This window comes from Manis javanica, chromosome 16 (genome assembly GCF_040802235.1).
Source record: "Manis javanica isolate MJ-LG chromosome 16, MJ_LKY, whole genome shotgun sequence".
In the NCBI taxonomy this organism is placed as follows: Eukaryota; Metazoa; Chordata; class Mammalia; order Pholidota; family Manidae; genus Manis; species Manis javanica.
The window spans coordinates 24,882,096-24,905,218 of NC_133171.1; the positions used below are offsets into that span (position 1 = coordinate 24,882,096).

The 23,123-nt window shown below is 41.0% G+C and overlaps 3 protein-coding genes and 1 long non-coding RNA gene across 9 annotated transcripts in view; 2 read left to right on the forward strand and 2 right to left on the reverse strand.

Moving 5' to 3' along the window:
• The window catches only part of MTO1 (mitochondrial tRNA translation optimization 1), a 24,010-nt gene extending 20,581 nt beyond the window's left edge, over positions 1-3,429 (reverse strand). For 2 of the 5 annotated variants that reach the window (XR_012126046.1, XM_073224160.1), the window contains exon 1: positions 3,099-3,428. Coding sequence is in view for 3 of the 5 variants with exons in the window: in XM_073224160.1 (XP_073080261.1) it covers positions 3,099-3,315 (217 nt within the window). In the remaining 2 variants the exon portion in view is untranslated. Of the gene's footprint in view, positions 1-1,842; positions 2,015-3,098 lie in introns of all 5 variants that reach the window. The other 3 variants (XM_073224159.1, XM_073224157.1, XM_073224158.1) reach the window with 3 other exon arrangements.
• On the forward strand, positions 3,314-17,505 carry CGAS (cyclic GMP-AMP synthase). The gene is made up of 6 exons (XM_073224286.1): positions 3,314-3,455; positions 3,550-3,749; positions 12,341-12,421; positions 13,981-14,017; positions 14,168-14,269; positions 14,661-17,505. Coding segments are annotated over exons 1-6 (564 nt in total). The 3' UTR covers positions 14,663-17,505.
• DDX43 (DEAD-box helicase 43) overlaps positions 17,143-23,123 on the reverse strand; it is a 16,253-nt gene continuing 10,272 nt past the window's right edge. Inside the window, exons 10-17 of one of the 2 annotated variants that reach the window (XM_017643526.3) lie at positions 22,883-22,983; positions 21,912-21,999; positions 20,841-20,968; positions 20,532-20,641; positions 19,900-20,038; positions 19,276-19,363; positions 18,573-18,722; positions 17,143-17,276 (exon numbers count right to left, since the gene is read on the reverse strand). In XM_017643526.3, coding sequence (XP_017499015.3) covers positions 18,609-18,722; positions 19,276-19,363; positions 19,900-20,038; positions 20,532-20,641; positions 20,841-20,968; positions 21,912-21,999; positions 22,883-22,983 — 768 coding nt within the window. In that variant the 3' untranslated portion in view covers positions 17,143-17,276; positions 18,573-18,608. Of the gene's footprint in view, positions 17,295-18,572; positions 18,723-19,275; positions 19,364-19,899; positions 20,039-20,531; positions 20,642-20,840; positions 20,969-21,911; positions 22,000-22,882; positions 22,984-23,123 lie in introns of both variants that reach the window. The other variant, XM_073224161.1, reaches the window with a different exon arrangement.
• LOC140846679 (uncharacterized) lies at positions 20,542-22,958 on the forward strand. The gene is made up of 2 exons (XR_012126047.1): positions 20,542-20,653; positions 21,957-22,958. It is a non-coding gene; the product is annotated as an uncharacterized lncRNA (long non-coding RNA).

Sequence of the window (23,123 nt, forward strand, 5' to 3'; positions counted from 1 at the left end):
GGCATAATGGAGCTATGGGTGGGATCTGAATCCTTGGACACTGTGAACTGCTGAATTACCCAACCTTAGAGCTGATCTAACTGCAGACTTCTTGTTAGAAAATAAATTCTCCTTTTTGTTTAAACTAATTGAATAAGAATTTGTTACTTGCAAATGAGTGTACATAAAGCAGTTAGCACAATGTCTGGCATAGAATATGCAATAAATAGTATTTATGAATAATGATTTTAATGTTTCTCAAATCAGTGTAAAACATACTTTGTTTCTGATCTTCACTTTTTAAAAATCACGTAATTTCTTTGCATTGGTTTTTTTGCATTTATTTTTAATCACAAATAATTTCCCATCACCACCAACATAAAAAGTCTACTTTATTTGCTCAAACATGTGAAATATTACTATTTACATAAGTATCCTTAGTTATACTAGAAAAGTGCTCCATACCCTTTGTATAAAATCAATAAGCATTTGGCAGAGGACTTGATAATACGTGTGAATGTTAAAACCACATTGTTGCTCATGTGAACCTTCATAAGATTGTATATTAATGATACCTTAATTAAAAAAAAAACAATGAGCATAAAGAGTGAATATTTACCCTATCCTTGAGTTTATATGGAAGCAACAAATTTGCACTCCTGAATTTCTAATTCAACATATTATTTCACATACAAATGTTAAAATATTTTATTAAAGGATAGGAAGTAGAGAGACTAGTATAATGAATCCCTAATTACTGACTCAGGTGCAACCTCATGTTTTTCACTGAGCATAATACCCTCACCCTCTCCAACCTCATGTCTTTCATAGCTCTACCCATTTCCTTCTCTCCTAGGCATATCGCCTATATCATTATCATCTGTAAGTATTCCAGACAAGGTCTTTTTGAAATCCTTGGGGAAGGGAGGAGATAACATAATCACACCTGAAACACTTGTTTTTAAGGAATAAGTAACCAAAATATAAACTAGAAATGTGGAATGACATCACCAAGTACAATTTTTTTTCCTACTACTCTGTACCAATCATAAGTAATCCTTTTCCCATCTTTAGACAAGACACATCTCAGATACCTTTAGATCAGAGGTCATAGCCCAGGGGTTTGCTATGATATTGTTTGCTACACATAAGGCTTTTGTTAAAACAAAACAATGAATGGGAATGTATTTTCCAGCTCACCAATGTTCCTGCTGCTTCTTGCTATTTTCTACCTAGCTTCACACATTTAGTTCCTGTAGCATCTAAATTTTTGATCCCTATTTTAGATGTTGCTACTCCTCAGTATGACTTAGCCTTTAATCAGTTGATTTTTTTAAATCTCTGAACCTAATTTGACATTTTTCTCAAATCTTCATACCCAGAAATGTCTCCTCATATACAGAACAAAAAAAAAAAAACCTAAGAATTATTGGAATTCCACCACTTCCTCACATCTCAAAACTAAACTACTTCTAGCCACATTATTGAATTAGTATATACAAATTTATAAAATTTATGTTTGTGAAATTCAAGTGCAAAGAAATCCTCATCTTTTCAGATTGCTGGAAACTTTTTCTCAAAGAAATATATATATATTAGCATTGAGCCCCTCTCCTTATAGGCATAAAATCTGAATATGCCACTCTTTTGCTCAGCCCTCAAAATCTTTCTCAACATACAACTCCAGGAAGCCAGCATTTATTCCCAATCATTTGGAGTTGGAATAAGAAAGTCTATTTGTTATCTGTGCTCTGAAGTACAGGCTATTAACATTTCAAGTATGGCATTAGTAATTGGGATGGACAGTGGTAGTAGAAATGTATAAATCAGTCCATTTTCCACTCTACTAAAGGATAAACTTACAGTCAAATAGTTAACATCTTATCACTTGGTGTGGGCCAGGCACTGTTCCAGACGATCTGCATGCATTTTCTGACCCAATGCAGTTGGCACTAGCATTTCTATTTCATAAAGAAACTGAAGTTTAAATTAGTTGTCCCTTGTCCACGGTTACCCAGTTGATACACAATGGAACCTGGGTTAAAATATAGAACAGAATAAAAAGGCTCTGAGAGCTTTTCTCTTTCATCTGAAAGGCAAAAATAATTTGCCAAGAAGAGTGATTTTCCAGATTACTATAAAATAGAAGATTTTCTGCCTCTGACTTCATTATTGGCAGATGATATGACTAAATCACACGGACAATTGTTGCATCCTGTATTTTTTTTTTGGTATCATTAATGTAAATCACAAGAGCAAACATTGTGGTTACTAGATTCCCCCCATTACCAAGTCCCCACCGCATACCCCATTAGTCATGTGCATCAGCGTAGTAAGATGCTATAAAGTCACTACTTGTCTTCTCTGTGCTGTACTGCCTTCCCCGTGCCCCGCACCCCCACATTAAGGGTGCCAATCGTAATTGCAACCTGTATTTTTATGCAAGTTCACCCTTCTAAGCCAAAACTATCCTTCCGAGGCCAAGCGGAAATAAGAATCTTGATACTTCACTACTGTATCAAATTACCTTAACAAATGACACTTTTAGATGGCCATTCATTAAGCTCATCTATAGAAGTTATTAAAGTATCTCTGAAATGTTATTTACTTAAGAAGAATCTTTGAGCGTATTGCGTTGGCAGAACATGAATACGGGTTTTGGCGGGAGGCCCTCCATCCCTGATAGAACATTATACTATTGAATGATCATCTTAGTGCAGCAATACTTTTTTCATTAGAGTTTCGTTTGTTTTTGAAAGGTAATCCCTTCTACTTTTTTTATTTTAATGGAAACACTGAAGTGTATGGTAAGCAAAGTGTAATCTCTCGGGTAACCATCTAACCTCACTCTAAAGAACAGCAGTGAACAGTGTTTCTCTGCAGTTATGAGCTGAATGGTAGTCTTGAAAAAGTATTTCACTATACAAACATGATTTATTCAGTCTCTACAAGACACACTTAATGTTCCAATTACTGTTCACGCCTCAGCAAAATGCGGGCGGAGTCGCAGCAACGCCTGATGTGCCAGAGGACGCCTCGCCCGCGTCCAGGCGAGGCCGGGGAGCGCCCGCGGGGCCCGGCCGCGCCCTCCCGCCAGCCCGCGGCCGCGCGCTCCTCACCGATGGCGGCGGCCCGGTGCGTGAGCAGCAGGGTCCGCGACCCGCACCGGGCGGAGGCTGCGGCCGCCTCGGTCCCCGCATGTCCTCCGCCGACCACCACCACGTCGAAGTGCGGAGCGCGGGGCGCCGCGCTGTGCCCGCTGCACGGGGCCGCCGGCCGGGGCCGCCCGGGGAAGGGGCCCGCGAGCCAGCGGCCGCCACCTCGGAGCGCGAACATGGCGGGAGAAAGGCCGGCGCTCGCTCTCCGCACCGGAAGCCACGCGGAGGCTCAGGGCCCGAGGCGACGGCTCCCGGGCGCGGCCATCTTCCCTGACGTCACGGCGCAGCTGTCCGCGCCCGGCGTCGCCATGACGTGCGGTCTGGCGCGACGCCGCAGGCCGAGCGAGCGCGGACACAGGCGCGGCGCGGGCGCGTCGGGGCCCTGTCGGGGGCTGCCGTCCGTCCCGGGGAGGGGCGGCCCGGTCGTCGGCCGGCCGCTGCAGAGGCCCTGATCCCCTGGCTCGGCCTGCTGCCCGGGCGTCTGGCGCACGGCCGCCGGGGCCGCCGTCTGTGGAAACACCGCGGCCTGCAGGAGGGGAGTCGAAAGGAGTCGCCGCGCGCTTGGGGACGCAGATGCCCGGGGCCGGTGGGGGGAGCGGACGGCCTTTGCGGGTGAGACGCGCGCCGCCTACCCGGCGAGGAGACCCTCCGTGCTGGGCCCGCGGAGCAGCCTCTGCGCCGGCTTTATTCCGATCACTTAAATCTTATCAAATATACAACTTTATTATCTTATATTAATAATAAGCGTTCTTTACACACACTTTAAACCTTACAGAAACGCAAAACGTCTGAGTTAACCCGTAACTTGCGTCAGGTCTTCCAAACCCCACCCCGGAAGTCACAGCGTTATACCGCGATGTACTAACCCTATTATTTTGAACATATAATATTGTTTTTAAGTTTGCTTCTACTTTTTAAACGATGTTTTTTACTCTTTCCATCCCAGCATATGTGAATATAACTGTTTTTAGTAGTACTTGGTATTTAATATTTTATGTGAGCCAAGACTTATTTGAACAACTCCAATTACTGGACATTTGTATTGTTTCTGATTTTTTATATTATGATCACCGGGCGGAGGCTGCGGCCGCCTCGGTCCCCGCATGTCCTCCGCCGACCACCACCACGTCTAAGTGCGGTGGTAAAACATACACGTTTTAAATTTACGGGGCTCTTTCCGTAAGTGAAAACACTAGGTAAAAGGACCTCACTGTTCAAATTTCTGATAACCACTAAGCTTCTAAAAACTTGGTGGCAGGTTGCACTAACAGTGTAAGAATACCTCATCACACTGTAGTCAGCATTCAATTTTAATTAAGTTTTAACTATTAGAGTTCTTATATATATATATATTTTTTTGAGATTTGAAAATACCTGCTTTTTTAAAAGGTATTATTGATATACACTCTTAGGAAAGTTTCCCATGAAAAGACAATGTGGTTACTACATTCCCCCCTGTGATCGTGTCCCCCCACACCCCATTGCAGTCACTGCCCATCAGTGTAGTAAGATGGCACTGAGTCCCTACTTGCCTTCTCTGTGCTACACTGTCTTCCCCATGATCCCCCCACACCCTGTGTGCCGATCATAATGCCCCTCAGTCCCCTTCTCCCTCCCTCCCCACTCGCCCTCCCCCACCCCTCCCCTTTGGTAACTGCTAGTCCCTTCTTGGAGTCTGAGTCCGCTACTGCCGGAGTCCAGCTCCAGCCGAGGTGTGGAAGGCAAGGACAGCGTCGGCGAAGGAGGAGACGAGACTCAGCCTCAGCGTGTAGTATCTCCCAACATCAAGTGGCAGGGTCTTTATTTTGTATCTTTTAGGTCTTACATAATGTTGAACATTTTCTTTGATCATGGATGATACAATGTTTTTTCCCTTCAGTTTTTGTATAATTCCGGCTCATTATAGATGTTACCATTTCTTTGAACAGCTTCTTTGTAACATTTAATGTTTAACTTTCCCTAACTTTTTTGGCTACAGATGTAGGTTACATGCTAGGTGCTAGACAGGAAAATGGTCTGTGACAGCGTGTGGTTTATAACATCTGCTTTTGCTTTTAAGCGTGTGAGGTTATATATAAAGTTTACTTATATAGTTCATATTTAGAATCTAAGGTTATAAGATACTCAGGTTATAAGATTATTTTCTAAGCTACTACTATCTTATACTCATGTCTGCCACTTCGTTTACACCCAAGTTATCTATCCATCCCCATCCTATTTTAAGGTATGGGCCCTCACAATCTGGATCTAATTTCCGTATACAGTATAAACATTTTATTCTGTCATAATAATTATTCCACATTTTTAACTCCTTGCATCTTTCCTCTCACGTCCATAGGCAGCATGGTTTCCTAGCTCTTTTCATCCTCTCATATAGTGACAGAGAGTCTGCACGTACTACTTTGCCATTGATGTAATAGTATTTTATTATGTTTTCATCATAAATTCCTGTGTAAGGGATATCTGTAAATGTCCATCTGTCTATTTTGCCCATTGACTTCTTTCCCCTGGGTGGATACCTGAGGCGTCCCCTTATTTTATAAACAACATGGGGAGGCCCCTGAACTGTGGAGATTATTGGATCTTTTTTAGTTTCACTTTGCTGTTTCATATAACTTTCTAATAAAAATGGGATTTCCCATGGCCCAGGTTCCCATAATTCTTTCTTAGCCAATCCAGTAAAGAACTCTTCATTAGTCATGTTTGTGTTATTGCAAAAGGGGGGACAGGCCGTATCTAATTCTGTGAATATTTCAGGTTGTTCTAAAATAATTGTTTGTGTCAGTGTGCCTGGGACAGTAGGTCCCGGAGCACTATTATTTTGATCATAGCTTTGGGTCAGATTATTCTCCTCTACGAGGGCCAGATTGTTAGTCAAAATATTTGTCATGAAAATTTTCCCGTACATGAATCCAATTATTAGCATCATAACTGCAAAAACAAATACAGGGACTAGCAGGGGCCAGCTGTGAGGTTTCTTGACTTTCAGGATTCCTCCCTGTGCCTGGACCTTATACACAGCATGAGTAGCATGGCCAGCGCCAGGCTACTGTTTTGTTCCTTCAGTTTTGCTTCGTTGTTATACTCCACAAATGAGGGAAATCATTTGGCACTTGTCTTTCTCTGCCTGGCTTATTTCACTGAGCATAATATCCTCCAGCTCCATCCATGTTGTTGCAAATGGTAGGATTTGTCTTTCTTATGGCTGAATAGTATCCATTGTGTATATGTACCACATCTTTATCCATTCATCTACTGATGGATACTTAGGTTGTTTCCATATCTTGGCTATTGTAAATAGTGCTGCGATAAACATAGGGGTACAGATGTCTTTTTAAATCTGAGAAATTACATTCTTTGGGTAAATTCCTAGGAGTGGAATCATGGATCAAATGGTATTTCTATTTTTAGTTTTTTGAGGAACCTCCATATTGCTTTCCACAATGGTTAAACTAGCTTACATTCCCACCAGCAGTGTAGGAGGGTTCCCCTTTCTCCACATCCTCGCCAGTATTTGTTGTTCTTAGTCTTTTTTGGTACTGACCGTCCTTACTGGTGTGAGGTGATATCTCATTGTGGTTTTTATTTGCATTTCCCTGATGATTAGTGATGTGGAGCATCTTTTCATGTGCCTGGTGGCCATCTGAATTTCTTCTTTGGAGAATTGTCTGTTCATATCCGCCCATTTTTTAATCAGGTTATTTGCTTTTTGGGTGTTGAGGCGTGTGAGTTCTTTATATATTTTGGATGTTAACCCCTTGTTGGATATGTTGTTTACAAATATATTCTCCTGTACTGTAGGATGCCTTTTTGTTCTGTCGATGGTGTCCTTTGCTGTACAGAAGCTTCTTAGTTTGATGTAGTCCCACGTGTTCATTTTTGCTTTTGTTTCCCTTGCTCGAGGAGATGCATTCAGAAAAAAGTTGCTCCTGTTTATATTCACGATATTTTTGCCTATGTTGTCTTCTAAGAGTTTTATGGTTTCATGACTTAACATTCAGGTCTTTAATCCATTTTGAGTTTACTTTTGTGTATGGGGTTAGACAATGATCCAGTTTCATTCTCTTGTATGTAGCTGTCCAGTTTTGCCAACACCAATTGTTGAAGAGGCTGTCATTTCCCTATTGTTTTCAGAGTATAGGTCTTTCACTTCCTTGGTTAGGTTTATTCCTAGGTATTTTATTCTTTTTGATGCAATTGTGAATGGAATTGTTTTCCTGATTTCTCTTTCTGCTAGTTAATTGTTAGTGTATAGAAATGCCACAGATTTCCATGTATTAATTTTGTATCCTGCAACTTTGCTGAATTCAGATATTAGATCTAGTAGTTTTGAAGTGGAGTCTTTAGGGTTTTTTATGTACAATATCATGTCATCTGCAAACAGTGAAAGTTTAACTTCTTTACCAATCTGGATGCCTTTTATTTCGTGTTGTCTGATTGCTGTGGCGAATGCCTCCAGAACTATGTTGAATAAAAGTGGAGAGAGTGGGCATCCTTGTCTTGTTCCTGATCTTAAAGGGAAGGCTTTCAGCTTCTTGCTGTTAAGTATTATGTTGGCTGTGGGTTTATCATATATGGCCTTTATTATGTTGAGGTACTTGCCCTCTATACCCATTTTGTTGAGAGTTTTTATCATGAATGGATGTTGAATTTTTTCAAATACTTTTTCAGCATCTATGGAGATAACATGTGGTTTTTGTCCTTTTTGTTGATGTGGTGGATGATGTTGATGGATTTTCTGATACTGTACCAACCTTGCATCACTGGAATAAATCCTACCTGAATATGATGGATGATCTTTTTTATGTATTTTTGAATTTGGTTTGCTAATGTTTTGTTGAGTATTTTTGCATCTGTGTTCATCAGGGATATTAGTCTGTAATTTTCTTTTTTTGTGGTGTCTTTGCCTGTTATTGGTATTAGGTTGATGCTGATCCCATAGAATGAGTTTGGAAGTATTCCCTTCTCTTCTACTCTTTGGAAAACTTTAAGGAGGATGGGTATTAGCTCTTCACCAAATGTTTGATAAAATTCAGCAGTGAAGCCATCTGGTTCAGGGATTTTGTTCTTGGGTAGTTTTTTGATTATCAATTCAATTTCGTTGCTGGTAATTAGTCTGTTCAGATTTTGTTTTTCAGGGTCAGCCTTGGAAGATTGTATTTTTCTAGAAAGTTGTCCATTTCTTCTAGGTTATCCAGTTTGTTAGCATATAATTTTCACAGTATTCTCTAATAATTCTTTGTATTTCTGTGGTGTCTGTAGTGATTTTTCCTTTCTCATTTTTTATTCTGTTTCTGTGTGTAGACTCTCTTTTTTTCTTGGTAAGTCTGGCTGGGGGTTTATCTATGTTGTTTATTTTCTCGAAGAACCAGCTCCTGTTTTCATTGATTCTTTCTATTGTTTTATTCTTCTCGATTTTATTTATTTATGCTGTAATCTTTATTATGTCCCTCCTCCTAGTGACTCTGGGCCTCATTTGTTCTTCTTTCTCTAGTTACGTTAATTGTTAATTTAGACTGTTCATATGGGATTGTTCTTCTTTCTTGAGGTAGGCCGGTATTGCAGCATACAGAAATATCTATGGATATAATCCTGGCTTTGCAATCTAAAAGGAGCTGGCCTGCTAGCACCCTGGAAGTTCTGTCCAGCAATAACTGGCTTGGAACAAAAGTTAAGAGCAGTCTAAGATGACAGCCATGTCACCTGGTACCCGAGCATGGGAAGGAAGGAGATGGTCTCCAAGCTATCTTAAAAATGTAGGTTAACTTAAGAACATACAGAGGAATTGTTAATGTTATGTTCTAGGGCAGTAAAAATCAGCACATGCTGCTGGCATTTCCAGAGCCTTTGCTAAATAGGCTACAAGAAGGGAGTTTGGTGAGAGACGGTATTGGAAAGGGTATAGTTGTAGTAATATCAAATATTCAGCTTTAAAATGTCTACTAAACTTCATGTTGATGTTATTTTTTGTTTGTTTTCCACAAAGAAAGGCAGTAGTGGCCTTGGAGTCAGGCCGCCTCAGATTTGAATCCTGAGGCGTCTTCTCTCTCCAGCTGTATGATCTTGGGCTGCTTACCAAGCCTCTCTAAGCCTCTTTACCCCTGTGTTTACTGGGTTCATCAACGCTGCTTGATTCTGGAAGGTAAAAATGAGGCAGTATATGTAAAAACCTTGTTCAGTGCGCGGCAGTTCTCTGTTACTGTTATCAGGGCCTGGCTCATTCGCAGCCATACTTCCCCCTCCCCCCTCCTCCCCGTGCACTGCCCCCCTGCATTTGCTGCAGGGCCCCCGGTCCCGTTTGCTTCTCGCCCGTCGTGTCCTCCGCCTCACGGGTAAGGACAGGGTTTCAGGCGGTGCTTTCAAGTTCCAAAAACCGAGCTGAGTTAGTTCCACAGACGAAAACGAATAATGGTGGATTCTCTCCAGTGGCGGAAAAAAATAAGCTTATTATCTTTTTCTCATCAATTTGTATAAGGATTTTGGGTACCTGCTTCTGCTGCAGTCCAGGGGAATTGGAGGGGGTTCATGAAACACGAGCGCAGTTCCGGTGAGTATCGCTGAGCAAATCCCAGAAACGGTCACCGGTGCCCAGTGTGTTGGCTTGTGTTCTGTGGACGCCCGTCACAACTTATGCAGGAGTCATTTTCCGCGAGAAAAGTTGTTTATAAGAGGGAATTACATCTATCATCATTCATGGGTTCGTAAATCCCTTTCTGCAAAGACAGCTTGCATCCTGAACAATCTCTAGAATAGCTGCCCCAGGAAACCCTCACAGAGATCTCAGCAGCACGCAGCCCACCCCCTGGCTGGCCCTCCTCTGACTGACTGGGAGGAGGCCTGGGGGACAGGTCAGATCAGGGATGAGAAAGAGGCCCTCAGTGGCCGGGTGGCTCCGCAAAGTGTAGTTCCTCACATCCTTGCGTCAAGGTGGGAGTGGAGGCTGCTGATGGGTGCTGACCGACCTCTGCCCTTTCGGCTCACCCTTGGCCATTTATTCTCCCGCTCTCGTCATCCCATATTGTCTCTATTCAGGCAAAACACCTTGCGTGTGGGCGTGCGTGGGCATGTGTCCACGCCTGCACGTCCGAATGGCTGGACAGGGGCAAATCACCGGTGAAAACATCTGTGCTCGATCGGAGACCCTGCCAACACCAGTTCTTCTCCCTTTCCTGACATTTCACTAGAAATTTGCTGGTCTCACAAGCTATGCTTTTAAAAATAATTTGACTTTTAATTAAAATTTTCAAATTTGTTTTTTTTACTCTTTTTACCTGTTTCAAACTCGCACCAGTAGTATCCCCAAGGGTACAGTGTTTTTAAAAAACGCTTAAGGTCTCTGTGCTTCCTTTGTTCTTCAGGTAAAGGACAGTCAAAATTGAGGTTAGACCCACTTGAAAATATCTCTTCAGGTGGTCTAGCCTCCCACCCAACTTAGTTAAATTCATTTGTTTCATTATAGTTTCTAATTTTAGATACTAGATTTTAAATTTTGGTTTAGTTTTGTTTCATAAATTTATAAAGCATCCATGTGGTTCTGAAGTCGGAGCTGTAGAAAAAGGTGTTTCAAAGAAACATAGCTTCCATTCACATCCTCTCATACTCCTCCCTCTCCTCTGATCAGAAATCCTTTGTTGTTTTCTTTACCTTTCATTTTTAACGAGTATAAGTAAGTACATATTCGTATGCTAATCCCCTTTCTAAGATAAAAAACATACCTTTCTTTTTTTTACTTAAAACTTCCTGGATGTCACTCCATAGCTCTGTATAGAGATAGCACCCATTCCTTTTTAGTTTATTTTTACAGCCAGTCAAGGAGTAAATCCATTTGTGTTTTTGCTGGATATTGATACAATGCCTCCATGGGGATTGCATCAATTTGCTTTCCCACAGCAGTGTATGAAAATACCTATCTCATCCTCAGCCTTATCAGCAGAACTCGTTAAACTTTGAATTTTTGCCAATAATCCAAATAGTGAGAAGTGATCTTGATGTAGTATTTTAAAATAGATTCAAAATTTAGAACTGTTTTAGATGTACAGAAAAATTGCAAAGGTAGCACACAGAGTTCCCATATACCCCATACGTATTTCCCTGATACAGTTGACCCTTGAGCAGCACAGGAGTAAAGGGTGCTAAACCCCCCTTGCAAAAGTTGAAAGTCTACCTATAACTGACTCCCCAAAAACTTAATAGCCTACTATTGACCAGAATCCTTACCAATAGCATAAATGGTTAACATATTTTGTATGTTGTATGTATTATATACTACTGTATTCTTCTAACAAGGTAAGCAAGAGAAAAAAAAGTTTCTTCAAATTGTTGCAAATCTCCAAAAAGTTTTCTAGTATGCTCACTGAGAAAAAAAAAACCGCTTAGTGTAAGTGGATCCACACAGTTCAAACCAGTGTTGTTCAAGGGTCAGCTGTATTAACAACTTGTATAATATTATACATTTGTCATAATTAATGAAGTAATACTGATACTAAAAAGTTCATACCTGATTCAGATTTCCTTAGTTTTCACCCATTGCCCTTTTTCTGCCCCAGGACCCCATATCACATCATCATCTCACCCTCGGCTCCTCCAGGCTGGGGCAGTTTCTCAGTTTTGTCGTTGATAACCATGACGATTCTGAGCAATACTGATCAGGGATGTTTGTAGAGTGTCCCTCATCTGGCATGAGTCTGGTGTTTTCCTCATGCTGAGACTGGAGTCACAGGATTGCGGGGAGGCCACGGGGGTAAAGGGCCATTCTCTTCGCACCGTATCAAGGGGCCTTGCCGCGACCTTACCTGAGCAGCACCGATGTGGGCCCGACCACCTGGCTGAGGCAGTGCCTGTCACGTTTCTGCACTGTTGAGTGACGTTTCTGCCCCTTTCATACTGTGCGTCTAGAAGGAAGACGCTGTGCACAGCACACACTTAGGGAGCGAGGAGTTAGGCTCCACCTCAAAGAGCAGATTATAGATAATTTGAAATTCTTCTTAATGGGAGATTGTTTCTTCCCTATTTATTTGCTCACTCATTTACATCAGTATAGACTCATGGCAGCTATCCATTTCTCACACTGAAAAGGACATTTTGAAAAATCATGGCTAATCTAAAATGTGCTGTGAAATTGATGTAGTGGAATGTTGAGCATAACTTCCTGATTTTGTGAAATGGTGGCTTATCTACAGAATGTTTCTTGGTTGACTCTGTAGTTCAAACCTGAAGATGATCACTGCTGGGCTGAGTCCTGGGGCCAGTGCGTGGCTGGGCAGACCTGGAGTTTTACCTGGAGGGTGAGCATGAAACCAGGGATGCCAGGTCCAAGGGACCAAGAAAGCTTGTTAGAAGGCTCGGCCAGAGCACATAGTTCTGAACCTGGATCAGACAAATGTCTGAGGGGTGTGAAGGACAGAGGGAGGGGGTGTGAGCACCAGCCATGACAGCTGGATGTGGCTTAGTATTCTGGTTGCTTCAAGGTAATGAATATTGTCACAAGATTGCAGGAGGTCAAAGTGATGCTGGGGTTCTTGTTTGCAGAGTCAAAGAATGAACTTAGCAAACACCCAAGGTCGGAGAACCAGGGAGAGGCTTTTCTTTAGAGATACAGTGAGAGGACGGAGCTCACACCAGGAGGGGACAAGAGAGCCTGCGATGGTGCTGGTCTAGGGGATTTACAGTCGAGGAGGATTTTCAGGAATGTGGGTCAAGGGCGAGGGGTGCAGACTTGTACCACCTGCCCTGCCCCCAAGGTGGGCTGGGTTGTTGTCTGTTTGCTAGGGGTGTTTATAGTTGATACAGTGAAGTCACTGGTAATGCTGAGATGCCCTTCCTTATTTGCGGAACACTCCAACATTCCAGGCCAGGTTGCTCGTGGCCTTTGAGCTTTAACTGATCTCACTGATGTCTATATTCCCAGTCTTGTATCTTTACCCTAGAGAATTAGTGTGACTCTGACTTTGCATAATGCTCAACACAGAGTTTTCATAGGGACTTCTTCGCACATTGTCACATTGTTCTGGCTATAATTACCTTGCTGTGCTCCCCCCGCCCCCACCGGAAGCCCTCATTCTACTCTGCCTAAATCCGCGGTCCCTGTCTCAAAGGATCGCTCTTACTGCATCCTGGGGCTTTCTTTGAAATAGTTTGGCTGCATCAAAGGCCGGGAACCAGCTGGCTAAACTTGAAGTAACACTGAGCATATAGTAAATAAGTAAATAAGCAACGAACTCCTGATAATTCTTTATCTCGGTAGCATATGCACATGAAGAACTGAGACTGAAAAGGTTTCTGAAGTTGTGCAGTATAAGGGTCACAAAAGTGAAAAGAGAATGCCCTTTGTCAAACACTATATATAAAATATAATACTGTGTACCAACTATAGTTCATTAAAAAAAAGAATGCCCAAAATGCGGGCACAAGAGGCTCTTGAAGGCTTCTTATGCAGGCGCTGAAGCGAGCATTAAGAAAAATATTGCTGACAAGGTTAAATTATTTTATAAACACTGAGTTTTTTTGACTGCTAAGTTGCTGGGTGAATAATGTATTTACAGCCTAAAAAGGCAAAATCATTTTATGAAAATTAAAAGACTTTTCTAGGTGCTAAGTCATGAGATGAATGATATAAATATGTGCCAGTTTTGTACAGTTGAGTTAATCCTGACTAAAATATGTAAGCTAGGAATGGGGAAGAGGGAAGAAAAAAAGTGTTTTTGAAACTTGAAAGCATGTATTTGAAAGAATAGTCAGGTTTTAGAGTGACTTCATCATTATATTATTTATATATTGTTTTTTGTATCTTTTTACATATAGTGTCTGTATCGCTTATTACATCTTCATATATTTTTCCTATAAGATACCTAAAGCTCTTTGTGGAATGAAGCAGGTTGTAAGTAAGTAAAAATAAATTATCTTTTTTTAATTCAACATTAAAGATATGTTTAAAGCTGATGAAATGTCTTTTAGAACAATTGGAAAAAAGTTTGGGAATCAAAAGGAAGTAGGTAAATTCCGTTATGCAGAAACTGCCTTCTTTCACTTAGGCGCCCAGAACGCACACGGCAGGCAGTGGCACTCCGAAGGCCTGGAACTCTGCTTTGGAAACTGTGTGACATACTTTCTTCAGTGCCTCAAGACAGAGAACTGTAACCATTATTTTGTCCCTGGAGTCAATTTATTCTCTCAGGACCAAATTGAAAAATAAATAATTTCAAAGCAAATTGAAATATAATTTCAATTTCAATTTCAAAGATAATTGAATATGAAAGAATGGATTTCCAGTTTTTGATGAATTTTGAAGTTACATTTTTAGAAAGAATCAAGAATCAGTCACTTCATGATAATTGGAATGTTTGAAATTTGTTGCGTCCATGACTGACAAAATGAATGTAAGTGATTATTCAGCTCTGTCCCTTTTTTTTTTTATTTTGGTATCATTAATCTATAATTACATGAAGAACATTATGTTTACTGGGCTCCCCCCTCACTCTCTTTTTTAATAAACTCTAATCAGTATAACAGTATCAGTTCTCCTAGGAAAGAGAATAGTCATGGAATCAGAAGCAAGGAGTATGTAAAATCTAAAAGGCTTGCCCAGTTGGAATGAAAATGACAGAATACCTTCCACCTGAATTGAATCCATCAAGCACTTTGACCTGGCACAGAAGTGTGGGCGGTCACAGAGACAGTATTAGAGATGATCATTGCCTCCGTGAGACTGGGAAGTGTTGTTCAACATACAGATTTGGAAGCAGTGTTCTGTCCTATGCGTTAGGACAGGCAAAAAGGGAATGAAAAAATAACTTCTACATTGTCTCTACATGTCTCAGGAAATTCATAATTTTTTAGGAAAACAGTACTTTAACACATGTGGCCAAATATAAAACATTTCATTTTCAGTAACACTTTTATACTTCTGAAAAGGCGACATATGCACATGGCACAAAACGTAGACACAGATAGGGAATAAATGTCCCGCCTCACGCACAGGCTGTGACCAACCCAGAGGTGGCTGCTGTTTGACTTTTTCCTGTTTGTATAGTTTGCACATTTTCTTATTGGCTCTTTTATCATTTTCTTTGCCTTGTACAAGTTTTTTAATGTATTTTAGATACTTGTACTTTGTTGGTTGTCTATATAACAACTTCTCTCTGTGTAGATTATCTTTACCATTTTTGCTTTTAGTAAACAAGGGTTAAAATTTTTAATGTAATTGATTTTATCAGTCTTTTCTTTATGGTTTTATCTTAACAACCTGTGTTTGAACATACTAAGAAAAGTTAAACAGTCGGAGAGTTTTGGGGAACAATGAATAAATAGAAAACTAAGTAAACAAAACCTAAGCCACCTTTAACTCCAGGAAAAAATGTGCAAGGAGAGTAATCATCGTCTCATTTGAGAATGTTGCTCACCTGTATGAGGTCAAAGTAATAACCATTGACTATTAAATAATCTTACCACAATTATGATCAGTTATATGGGGAAGATAGGGCCACAGAGTCAGTACCTTTGCAGGGATAGTGATGGTAAAGGGGTGGGGCTGTATTAAGTTCCTATTGCTGTGTAACAAGTTACCACAAGCTTAGTGGCTTAGACGAACCGACGGCATCTCAATTCTTGTGCATCAGGATCCTGGGCATGGCTTTGCACAGAGTCACACAGGCTACAGTCAGGGTACCAGCTGGGGCTGCAGTCCCGCCCGAGGCAGACCCGGAGAAGGGCCCACCTTGTTGGCAGTACTGAGTCCCTGGAAATTCTGTCAGCCAGAGGTCGCCTCAGGCTGCAAGAAACCACCTTGGGACTCTCGCCATGCGACCCAACACTGGCATCCCCATGGCAGCTGCTTCCGAGCGGCAGGGGAGGGAGGCTCCGGCAGAGGAGCGCTGGTCTTCCTGACCACGTGTCACGTCTACCTCGCGTGCACATTCCATCGTCTCCGCCACACTTAATTGGCTGGAACAAGTCACAGGTCCCACCCACACTCGAGGCTTTTGGGCTAGCTCAGCCAACTGTGCAGCCAGAGGGGAACGTCCTCACAAGACCACCCTCCCCTCTGGCGCCAGTGGGCTTCACTCAGGTGTGGTGATCCGCCGGGAAGTGATCGCCTCGTTTCTTCGGTCCAGTCTGTTCAGCTTAACTACCGGAGTTAATTCTGGCATCAAAATGGGGTCAAGCACTGAATTCCCATGTGTTGGCATAATGTACAGTGTTCTCACAGTTTTATGCCTTTATGTTCCTAAGGCAGTTAGATCGGGGAGAGTTGTTTCCCCCTTACCAGACTTGCCAGAAATTTGTGTATTGGATGGGTCAACTGTAAGAGTCAGCTGTTGGCTTTCACTGAACTTTGTATCTTCTAATTGGTTAATTTTTGCTTTTACCTTTATTTCCCTCCAGTTCTTACTAATCTCATCAGTAATCCCAGGAAACTATTATTGCATGAGTGAATAATGTGAGATGAGGTGAGGAAGGCCTAACTAATGGTACTCAAATATAAATACCTGCACAAATTGTAAATGTTGATGTAAGCAATTATCATGTTTGGAACAGAACACTGCACACAAATCAGTAAAGTTGGGGAATATAATTAGTCGAAGAAGCTTTCATGGAAATGCAAGTCATCTAGGATTTATTTTATGGAGCTACTGGCTAATATGTAAAGAAACAGCTGTTGCATATTTTGGTTACATGAAATCCTTTTGCTGTTTCATTTCAAAGCAGGTGAAGTCTAATCTCTTAAAAGTACCCCCAAATAAAATACTATTTAGCAAACACAAAATTGAAGTGCCATTCAGAAAGACAAGAGATCAGTTTGTCTTCTTAAAAAAAATTCTTATTTTGTTAACAGCTTCTTTTTCATTGCCATTGCAACATCTGAACAAGCTTTAAACCCTTCAAAGACTAGCCTTAATACAGCAACATTACGGGAGCCAAAAAGTTACTTTTATTTTTTAAATTAAAAGGGGAAAAAGTGAAATTTTAATGTTACATTCCTTAATATTCATGAAAAAATTTTCAATTTGTTTAAATACTTTTGACTTTATTAAAGTATAAAATATTGATTCTGCATTTTTAAACACTATTATTTTTAAGAATCAGTCTCTTCGTACTGTCAGCATGTTCTCAATACTTCCACGCATCTTGAATAGTACGTCTCTAAAAAAGGAATAAATTCTGAAAAATTAGTAGAAAAAAGACAAATTGCTGTTCCAATCTTTTTAAATTTCAGCTGCAATAAGACACACAATTTACTGTCTCCTCATTTCCAAGTATACAGTTCAGCAGTGTTAAGTATATTCACTGTTCTACAACCATCTCCAGAACTTTCCTCTTGCAAAACTGAAACTGCACACACATTAAATATCTCCCAATTTCTCCGCATTCCTACCAGCTCCTGGCAAACACCTTTCTGCCCTGCTTTACGAACTGACTGCTCCAGGTACCTCATGTAAGTGGAGTGGTATAGCATGTTCTTTTGTGACTGGCTTATTTCACTAAAGCCTCGTCCATGTTTGTAGTGTCAGAATTTCCTTTTACGCAGCACTTTGTTTATCCATTCATTCACGTCTGGGTTGCCTCCACCTTTGTTGGATTTCAGGAACAAAGGTGCTGCCACACAGGTGTACAAGTACTCTGCTTTCAATTATTCTAGATACACACCCAGAAGTGGAATTGCTGATTATGTTTGGGACTCTGAGGAACTGTCATATTTTGCATAATGGATACACCATTTTATATTCCCACCAACAAAAGGTTCCAATTTCTCCACATCCTTGCCAACACTTATTTTCAGTTTGTAAATAGCTATCCTACAGTGGCCATCCTAATGGATGTGAGGTGATTGTTGGCTTTTCGATTGCCTTTCCCTAACAATTAGTGGGGATGAGAAATTTTTCATAGGTTTGTTGGCCACATGTATTTCTTTGGAGAAATGTCTATTCAAGCCCTTTTTCCATTTTTTAATAGTTGCTTCTCAGTTTTGAATTTTCTATATTGTAGGCATTAATCCCTTATCAGATTTACTGTTTGCAAAGACATTTTCTCCATAATTTATTCCCTATGGCCTCTTGCTGGGCAGTTAGGTGATTGGCTTTCCCTATTACAAATATTTAAGCAATAAATCTTAATTGTACATGCAGACATATTATAGAATATACTCCTGGAAGAGGAACTGCTGGGCCCAGAATATATATTTATAATTAGAACATTACCAAATTGCTCAGAAGGTTCTATCAGTTTTTACCTCCACCAATTCCATTATACTCTAATGATCTTTCTGTACAACTGTTCTCGGGTCTGAATTAATACTTCTAACTCTTAAGAGACATTAACTGAAATTAGGTAACAGGTAAAGAATAAAACCTATGTTAATATTGAGAGAGAACGCCGACTGCAGTAAATACACTAACAGCGTGGCTGAGGAAGAAAGCCCACATATCATTGAAATTTTACCTCCTGTATGTAGGCTGGTAGTCCTTTCAACAGACATTAATAAAACTTCCTGGGTCTTCCTTGGGGTTGTCCCAGTTTTTTTTCTGCTTCTTTTCTCAGTCTGTTTGCTTCATATCGCTCAGCCATTGCCACAAGGCCCTCCGGGACACTCTGTAACCGTCAATGTGCTATTAGGACCAAGACTTCTTAGGTAATGGCTTTAACTATAATGGTGAAATGCCCCCAAGTCACTTCAGACAATCTCCAAATAAATTATGACATCTTTCAAACAGTGAAATGTGTCTGCTTACATATTAAACTCTGAATCTTCAAACTGTAAAACCAGATAAATCTTAAAAATGCTCATTGTTAGCCGCTGCTTCCTGTGCCTGTAACGTGCCTCACAGCCACTTCTGTATGTCTCGCCTCCAGGCCTGAACGTGCCCCCTTCTGGAGTATGCGCCCCACTTCTCTACAGCTCGCCCAGCCCCCACCGCACGGATTCTCCTTCAGCAGGGTCTTCAGTGATGCGCCCCCCCATGAGGTTCGGTTCCCCCATTGTGGCATTACAGCTCTTTATCTCTGCCATGCTACCGCCCTCATTACTTGTTCAATATGTCTTTCCTGATGAAGCAGGAAGCCCCAGTACTTGGAGTAAATGAATTTATGAAAACGTCAGAAAAAAGTGGTATGAGTAGAGTTCTAAGGAGTTGAATATTCTCACCTGATTTGCTCTTTCCAGAATATTAATTAATTCAGGGGCAACCCGCCAATCATTTCTAGTGATAAGGGTAATTGACACTCCAGTCTTCCTTTAAGGGGGGAAAAAACTCATGTAGTTTATAATTTATACTGATACTTAAGTTAGTATAATTTAAAAATAAAACAGCAAAACCTCAATTCTTTCACAAGTACACACACACACACACAAACACACACACACACACAATTAAGATTTAGCTTCATCCAATTCATCCAAACAGCAATTTGGAATCTAAGAATCAGCAGTTATTTAAACAGCATGTTGCACGGGATAGGGTAGCGCTCTGGGGTGGGGGGCAGTCCTCTTAGACATGCCACCTGGGGCAGAGAGCCACTGGGCAGAGTGACTCAGTGCTGTGTCACTACAGACGGTGAGACCTAGAGGCATTCGCATGCAGCTAACCCCAGAGGTCTGGCTGAGTCTGGGGCAGGCCCACCGGGCAGGAGGACGTACCGAACGGCCTGGAGCGGTGCAGGCCATTACAGGCCAGAGCCGCCAGGCAGGGGCAGTCAGGGGCAGTCAGGGGCCGGGGGAGCGAGGAGGAGCCTGGGGTGGCTCCTTTCACGGGCGCGCTATCTTGCTTACCCTGCTCTTCCAGTGCGCCCCACTCTGTGCACATATTCTTCGATGTTCCGGGGGAAATCATAATTATAGACGTGTGTGACGTCATGAACATCAAGTCCCCGAGATGCTAAGTCGGTAGCAATGAGTATTCTCACTGTACCTAAAGAGGAGAGCCAAAGGGGTAGGCATTCTAGTACGAGACAACCCAAGACATATCTCAGAGCGTATTTTCCCCTAATATCTAATGAGGTGAACGATTGCTTTTAATGTTAACATGGTAGTTAAAATGGGAAAGGGATATTTATAGTGTTTATTTTTAACTGCTGGCAAGTTAAAGTAAAGTAGGTACCATGGCTCAGCAAACGGTCCCTGAATCATCTGAGCTGTGTCACCAAGACACACACACATGCCTTTCAAGTAAATTAATAGAAACATCTCCTATTGCAAATTATTACCTTGACATTAAACATTAGCTATTTTGAGTTTGGGTAGTTGTGAGAGTCTATTAATACTTAGAGCTCTACAAGTATAGTTTGGGGGCCTGCAAGCTGAAGACAGAGTTTAGAAATGGGATCCATAAAAAGGTGCTGTTACTCAGCCATGCCCAGGCACCGTACACTTAAAAACTGCAGCAATTAATTATATAAATGTACCTGTTTTAAAGTTTTCTAATGCTCTCTCTCGATCACTCTGCTCTCTGTCGCCGTGAAGAGATTCTACTGATAAGTGTCGGAGAATCAGGTCACTCGATAAGTGATCGGCACTGAGGCAAAAGGTAAGTCAGTGATTCACTTGCTCATTCTAGTGACACCGGTTCACTAGTTCACTTCTATTAGCGGAAGTCAGAAATAGTGCGCTGTGTGGAATACCTACATCTGCATTTGCAATCAGTGCTATTTCTATTTGTATACTAAACAAATCACCTGACAGGTGGTTAAGGATGCTGAAGAAACAATACCTACACAGCTTTTCTGCTGACAAACACTATGACCTTTTCTTCAGGAGACATACTCTCTAGGAAAGTCTGGAGGTGACATCGTTTCTCCTCTTCTGTGGTGACAATTATATTTTGCTTTACGGTACTTACAGCCTAAAGGATTCAAAGACCACACAGTACATCACCATTGGTAGGTGAACCCCATACACTGTCGCAAAAGAGATTTTGCTTCTATCATTGGTTAACGTTTTAGATAAACTGTTACAAGGAAAAGAAGTCAGTCCTTGCAAGATTACCCGTTTTAACTCAAGCATTTGTAGCTCAGCCTTTCATTTTTTATCACTTACTCACCTAAGCTAAGCTGGAAACTCTTGGATGCTTGGCAACGTGTAGGAAAAGAACCATGGAGTGAGGCTAAGCTTAAAACTGTCAGGAATTTTGGGCACAGCCATTAAATTGAAGGAAGATGATTGCCTAATGACACACTTTCCATTTAATGAGTATTTGGACAACTTAATGCAAAATTTCAAAATAGCATTTATACCATGTTTTGATCCATAGATGAAAATGAAAGAATTGAGCATTTATTCTACCTTTCATGACAGCCCAATGAAATGAGTCTTAGAAATGATGCATTACTATTAATTACTGGTGATTAAGTGTAGGGTCAATTTTCAGTTACTAATTGAAAGGCCGAGGACTTTCTAATGGAAGAGAGATAAAATGGAGATCTTTAATTATAAATTATATAACTACTGACATCTAAATCCATTGATCAATCTTAACTTCACAAAAAGAGAACATGAGGTTTATATATGTAGACCTTGTTTAGAATCTGATTCTAGCAAGTTTAATAAAAATATCAGGAAAATAGGAACACTGACAATATTTGACGGTATTGAAATTTTAGATGTGAGATAATAATGTAGTTATGTTAAAATTAGTCTTTTAGCCATATTTACTGAAGTATTTGTGGATAAAATCATGTGTCTAGGATTTGCTAAAATTAAGGAGCGAGCAGAGTAGACATACCAGAACACAAAGCAATTAAAATTTCCATAATATTACTGTTAATAGTAATAAAAAACGAGCTTACAACTAGATCCAGAGTACCAACACACACGATCATCGGCTCTTTCAGGTAAGATTGTGCAAGCCGACGGACAGCGGACGGCCACGTCGCACTGGAAATAGAACATGTCGTACAACGTAAACCAAACATTACTGAGCTCCCTGAGAACGCCGTGAATGGAATTACCCATGAGAGACAAATTCAGTACTTTTCATTAAGGCAGATTTTACCGAAAATGTATGCTTCACAAAGCATCACTCAACTACAGTGAAACTAGATTCACTACTTCACAAAGCAACACAACTACAGGGAAACAAGCTTAACAGTTAAGTGTTAGGTTAGTTTTCGCTTGGCTTTTATGAGAGAGGAAAAAAAACTAGTATTTTTCATACACTGCCAGCAGGAAAACCATTTGCTTATGCCAAAAAGCATTTTTTGTGTACTGATGAATGTATATGTAAATTCTAATGTTTCTTCAACCATGTGTATTGATGCAAGTAACCTACCTTTTGTACTTTCACAGTAGTTACAATGATGGGAAGAGTATTAAGAAAACAAAATGAGGAAACTGGGTATACTTCCTCAGTTACACACTGTTTTTTATGTAAATGACACAAGGGTTAAAGCCCAGGAGAAAATGGTCTACAGGTCACTCTGCATTTCAATAACACTGCTTCCTCAGTTTTGTCTTGGGCAAAGAAGTCCTCATTAATCCAGTGGTCACCTCTGGGGACAGGTGATCACTCACTCAAAAGTGAGACCCCACCATGAACAGCCCCCCCTCCAGGAGCCCTGCATGTCTTGATGGAAATCTCTCATTTAGGAAACCCAGTAGTCACTGTTGCAGTTACACTGTTGGTACACTGCGAACATGCTATCTTTCCCTAAAGGTTATCAAGATAACTCATGTAATGCTTTAAAAATCCTGTGGGAAAACCAACCTCAAAGAATGGCTTCTGTCACACTGGTGTCTGTGCTGCAGACGTGTTACCTACCTTGTCATAATAGTCTGCCTATCTGGGCGCACATCTAATAAAATCTTCATTATCTGGGGTTCAAATCCCATATCTAGCATCTTGTCGGCTTCATCTAATACCTGCATTAAAAATGATTGTGGCCAAGATCAGATATGGAAGGTAGCTAATATATAGGCTTTCTTTATAAATATAATACTAAGAGGTAACTTTTTTCATTTCCCCTATTACCTATGCCACTAGTTTTTTTAAAGCTACTATT